The sequence below is a fragment of the Haliaeetus albicilla genome, chromosome 7, assembly GCF_947461875.1.
Source record: "Haliaeetus albicilla chromosome 7, bHalAlb1.1, whole genome shotgun sequence".
Classification (NCBI taxonomy): domain Eukaryota; kingdom Metazoa; phylum Chordata; class Aves; order Accipitriformes; family Accipitridae; genus Haliaeetus; species Haliaeetus albicilla.
In genome coordinates, this window is record NC_091489.1 from 19,057,035 (window position 1) to 19,063,034 (window position 6,000).

The 6,000-nt window shown below is 49.5% G+C and overlaps 1 protein-coding gene across 3 annotated transcripts in view; it reads right to left on the reverse strand.

Moving 5' to 3' along the window:
• The window catches only part of ADGRG6 (adhesion G protein-coupled receptor G6), a 116,608-nt gene extending 111,561 nt beyond the window's left edge, over positions 1–5,047 (reverse strand). For 2 of the 3 annotated variants that reach the window (XM_069787165.1, XM_069787163.1), the window contains exon 1: positions 4,687–5,047. In XM_069787165.1, the coding sequence (XP_069643266.1) occupies positions 4,687–4,688 (2 nt within the window). In that variant the 5' untranslated portion in view covers positions 4,689–5,047. Of the gene's footprint in view, positions 1–3,787; positions 3,985–4,686 lie in introns of those variants that run through there. The other variant, XM_069787162.1, reaches the window with a different exon arrangement.
• Between the last annotated feature and the right edge of the window lie 953 nt (positions 5,048–6,000).

The following is a 6,000-nucleotide window of genomic DNA, read 5'->3' on the forward strand; positions in this document are numbered from 1 at the left end:
ATGTTTCAGTTTTAAAAGTAGCAGTTCATCAAACCACTCCTGTGGGCTAGATGCCAATGGGCCCAGGTAAATGGCACTTCAACAGACTGCTGCAATCAGTCAGGTTTCCCTTCAGTGCAGTGTTACATAGCACAAGTGTATGATTACAAAAGAAGTCCAGTTCTTTATGTGTAGTTCTATCAAATTAGGAATTTGAAGCTGATTTATTTTTCTGAGATATTGTAAAGTCAAACTTAACAAGTGTTGAAGACAAGCACAGAAAACATGGGGCTCTGAAATACAAGAATCTCTTTGATGAAGCCAGACACACAAAATAACCAGATTATCAAACAATAGAATTATTGTCCTTCAACTTAATGACCCCAAAATCCCTATTAAAATCTCAGACAACAGAATGCTGAGGTTTGTGAACAGTTAGTGTTCAATGTATATAACTCATAAAGCCACAGTACCTTTAATATTAATTTAGAAAATTGGCTTTGAACAGAAGTCATTTTAAGACATGAAAAGAGTTATATGTACATGCAAACACATACAGCATGCATATATACTCACAGAGTGGTGAAATGGAAATGGCAAGGATAACAATATGACATACCAGAGATACAGAAGAATATTGCTGTTTCTACAGAAGAAATTGTTTGCAGCTACTGGTGAGCTACGTGCCAGCCTGCTGCATAACCTACCAATGCAAACCTGTAGAAGTGGTTGCATTACTGGTTTTTGGTTTGTTTTGAGCAAGCACAGTTAAAGTTATCAGACTAGGAAACAGTCGCAAAAAATTATTTATTAATTCAGAAGAAATCCGGGCTGGTTTTCATCGTATTGATACATTTTCTGTGTTACAGCAATCATCACTTTTGATGTCTCTGTGAACTCAGCTGAAGTTTTTGCTCATTGAATAGCTGGTGAATCCAAGACACAACTTTTGAGATACTCAAGGAAAATAACATGACAAGTTTCTGCTGCCTAGGTCTGGAGTGAATCTACCCAGTCACATTGCCTTTAGTGCCCTTCTTAAAGAATCTGAGATTCTGCATTAGTCTGAGAGAGCTATTTAATTTGGCCAATTTCTATTTGTTGATGTTTACTTGCATTGCGGTAACACTTACAAGCCAGTACTCCATGGTGTTAGTTTACAGTCTGTTTCCTCATCCTCACTCTTGTAAAAAGCACAAGTCAAGAAAGATTTCAAGAACGTGGATAATCAACAAGAGAGCAGAGCATAAATACATGCAAAGAACAAGGCAGAAAGGAGTAACTAAAAAAAGCTAGATAATTATACAACGGCTATAAAAAAAATTACAATTCTCCACCAAAATAAATACATAAAAAATAGCAAACCTGTCTCCTCCACTTACATTCTCTACTGCTGAAGGACAAAACAATTTTCTTTACACCACATCATGTCAGTTGACAAGAAAGGTTCATCAAACTCAAGAATGCCCACAGAAGCAGCACACTACCAAAACACTCCACTAATGCATGCACCATGAGTCAGATCTGTTTCTTTTGAAGATCTATGTTACAAAGAATAAGCTCTAGCTGAGTGCTATAAATGAATGAGGAAACCTGTTATTTACATGTTCTTGAGATCTTGCATAGACAAAAAGCCAAAATCCAGAAACCTGACTGCTCACAGCCCTACACTGTGATGTGTGTAACACTCCTGTTCACGTAAGAAGTTTTCAGGGATGGAAGTCAGCTAACACATTGCCAACAAAAAGGCTTCTTTTATAACAAAATCCATCCCTGGTATTTATATAATGTGACATCCCAGCTGGCAGACAATTACAAAAAGGAGCCAGAGAAACTGATAAGTACTTCCCAGGCATTAAAAAAAACCAACACCACTTAGTCACAGATATTATTCACCTGTTAATACCCACTATGTTTATATTTATTTTAGGGTTCATTTTCTTGATTATTAGTGTTAATTAACATCTAGAAATTAATCCAAACAGCATATGAATAATTAAACAGAAAAATTAGCAAACAGTTCTGGGCTCTTTTATAGCTTATTAAGGGATGATATGGTCCCCTGCCACAACAGCACTGACTTGATGGCCTGAGAGACCCCTTTGGTCTTGTGTTCCTATTTTAAATAGTATTAAAAGGATGTGTTCTGTCATTTAACGCTCATCAGTAGCACAGAGAATGGACATCAGTACAGCAATGTACTAAAACACACCAAGAGTTTAAATAAGCAAAGCAGTCCCTAACAAAGATCTCAGAACATATACAGATTATTTCAGTCTTCAACCCCGAGTACATTAAAATTGCCGAACCCTGTTCATAGTGGGTTTTCTTCTCTATTTTGTTTCAATTTATATGAAAAGCCCTGTTCTGTCCCCAGCTGGTAACATGCTAGCAGCTCTGAACAAACTATTATAGACTGTCAAACACAGAACCAAACCAATATTTTACCCAATATATTTGGGGACTATTAGGACACCTATGGTAGGAGTACATCCATTACAGTTGGATATAGTCTCACAACAGCAATCCCTCTTAGAAAAATTACAAAGTGATCTTCTATGGAGTCTGATAGAAGCACTACTAATTTTTCTATGGACTTGTATTATTCCATTGTAGACACTGTGTGACATGACCAGCTATGCACTCTAGCTACCAATTCAATACAGTCCAGTCCACAGCTACTTTCATTTCCTATAACATAGGGAGACAATGAGCTTATTCACCATTCATTCCAGAAGAGCAAAGTAGACATGTAATTTATCTAAACCATAAATGGATAGTAACTTGACATAGTTCAAGATTGAATTAGTGGGATTCTTGCTACATCTAACTACTAAACCTTTTCCTCCATATGCCAGCAACCAGCTAACACAACATCATCACCTTTAGGGAGTATACAGCTCTGCAAGAAAATATACACAAGATGTGAATAATCCTGGAGCATTTCATTTGTATACTGTACGGCCCCAAAACATGCAATACATATTCAAATACACCATCTTCCTTGTTCAAAGCTTCAGCAAAGTTCCCTGGAGTAGGATGTGAATTCTGCCTCAGGCAGACTGACATGACTTTCTTTGGTCTTTGACATGTCTAAAGCTATTAAGGAAAAATGTTGCTGACACTTTAAAATTAAAAGAAAGATAACATCAGTTTCACATTTTTTTTCCTCATATAGGTTGTAAACAAAAAGATTTTGAGCTTAATCACTCTTAAGTGGAACTGCAACAAGTGAAAGGTGATTACAACTCACAGTTTAGTTCCTCCAGGTTAAGAGAGGTCGATTTTAACTTTGAAACCCTTGCTTTAAACTATAGTACCCGAATGTCTTGAAAGATTAATTACACAATGCCACTTAAAACTTTCATTTTGTTAAGCATTACTTGTTCCTACTTCTTCTTACAGGCAACCTTGAAAGCACCCTCACACTCATCGAAAGAGATGAAAAAAAATGAGACACTGCCTTTTAATTTAAACAGTGCCAGCTGCATCGGATCTGTGTGAAGTCCCTCGGCTTTCCTTTCCAAATGAACTTTTCCCAGTTGCAGGCAACTAATCTGCTGGCTGTTTGCAACTTCACAGCACTGCAACGCGAGGTCTTTAGGAGCTCCTTCTGATTTCTGCCCCAACTCCACTGCGCACTGTTAGAAAACCTCTACCCTTTTCCCCTTGCACTGATTCCCTTCGGTCCAGCCACAGGTCCCCTCTCTCTCACCTGGCTGTGGAAGCACCACCGAAACTCCTAATCCCAAATTTTAGCACCTTGCCTTACCTTCGGTAAGAGCCTGTCGGCAAAGGTAAAACATACCGGGGCAGGCGCCCGGAGGCCACGGCAGTGGCACGCCCAGGGCAGGGCGGCGTGCGGACGGACGGACGGGAGGGAAGAGAAGGAGGGAAGAGAAGGAGGGAAGGAAGGAGGGAAGGAAGGAGGGAAGGAAGGAGGGAAGGAAGGAGGGAAGGAAGGAGGGAAGGAAGGAGGGAAGGAAGGAAGGAGGGAAGGAAGGAAGGAGGGCCACCGACCCGCCCGCCCCTCGCCCCCCGACGGCGGCGGAGCCCGCGCTGCCTCCTCTCCGCTGTGCGCTGCAGGGAGGAGCGGTGGGGCTGGGAAGGTTTTATGGAGCCCGCCCGGCCCCCCCTCTCCTTTTTTTCCCTACTTGTGCTGGCACCGCACCTGGAGGGCTGGCGACGGTGCCTGTGGCGGACGGGGCTCCTCGACGGGAGCGACCGCGGCCCCGGCGCCGAGCTGAGAGGCCGGGCCGGGCGGGGGCCGGGGCACCGGCGTTCGGAGCGGCGGGCGGCAAGCGCGGCCGAGGGTTTCGCTACTCGCCTCCAAGCACGGGCAAACTCACCGGCGCGGTCCTAAGGACGGGATTACCGTGCTCGCAGAAAGGCAGCGGCCGCCCGGGACCCTGCAGGGCAGCCGCCGGCGGACCCGGAGCCCGGACGGGGCAGAGCCCTGCCCGCCCTGCCCTCTGAGCTCCCGACGTGAAACTCTCTCGTTTCCCCATTCCTTCAGCCCTACCTATCTGCACGGCTCGAACCTGACGTTACTCATCACCTACTACGGCGGGTGGGGTGGCGGGGGGGGGGAAAGCCCAGCCTATCTTGCCGTGGTTTCTCGCCCCACGAAGGAGCCCGCGGGGATTATCCGCGCTCCCCGAGCGGCAAGCCGCAGCCCTCGCCCCGGAGTCCGGAGAAAAGACTTACATGGTGACATTACGGGGCGGCTCTCCTCCGGGGCTCAGCAACCATCCTCCCGCGCTGCCGCTCGCTCTGCCTCTGGCCCGCTCCCGCGCGGGCTCCTCGCAAAGGTCATCGCTGCTCGCCCACCTCTCGTCCACGCCCGCCCCCGCACACGCCGCCCGCGGCGGCCGGGGCCGCGCCGATCCGCTCCTCCTCCGCCGCCGCGATGCCCCCCGCCCCGCCACCGGGACCTGCCTCTCTCGGCACAAGTCGGGGAAACTTCGCAGCCGAGGGAAGCCGCCCCCGCGGAGAGCAGGGGCCGCCCCGCCCGCCGGTCCCCGCGCCCGCCGCGCCGAGGGGGGCTCAGGTGGCGGCTCCGGCGCGGCGCGGCCCGGCGGGCTGGTCCGGCTCCCCCCCCCCGCCGCCCGGGTGGCAGGAGGGGATCCGCCGAGCCGCCGCCGCCGCCGCCGCCGCCGGGGGGCCCCGCGCTCTCCTCCGGGAGCCCGCTCCGCTCGCGGGAGAGGGGTGGCTACCGGCATCCCGCCGCCTGCGCCCCCCGGGAAGGGGCTCCCCGGGCGGCATCCCGCGCCGCCCTTCACGCGGTCACAGCCACGCAGCGCCCCGGCCCGCTGGTTAGGGGCTAGCCCGGGGGTGCGCGGACCCCCAGCTCGTTTACACCCCCCAGGAGACGGTAGCCACAGGCCCAAAGCCACCCCCAAAGGGCACAGGCCACCTCTGAGGAGATCCCACACCAGGGACGCTACCCTCGGTGGTCACAGCCTCCTGGGCACGCAGCACCTCGCGGCATCCCAGTGGCAGCAGGTCCCTGGGGGCAAAGGCACCGCCCGTCCCCCCCGCACACCGCACACCGCACACGGCAGACGTGAGCGCACGCAGGCCTGCCTGCACGCCTCGGGGAAACAAGCCACCGCGCTGTGTCCCAGGGCTGCCGACACAGACCCCAAAGCACTTACAGTGTGCCATTCTTCTCTGATGCACACAGCGCGCTACACTTGGGATAGAAGATAGGTAGGTGGAGGTGACGCATCTCTGACCCATTTGCTGAAGCATACAAGGCTGTATGCCGCTCACACATGCAGTGCCGGCCCACACCTCGCTTCTGGGTAGCATTTTTGGAGGACGGTAGTTTGCACCATTTGCTAACGATCCTGAGTTGCTTTGTTCAGTTAGAATCTGTAGAATGTGGTACTACACTACAGCGAGGTAGGAAAACACTGAAATGATAGAAAGGGAAACACAGCAAAACACAAGGTCACAAAAGTAGTCCAGAATTTTCACAGTACTCCTTGGATCTGAGCTGGCAGGATTAGGAGGGAT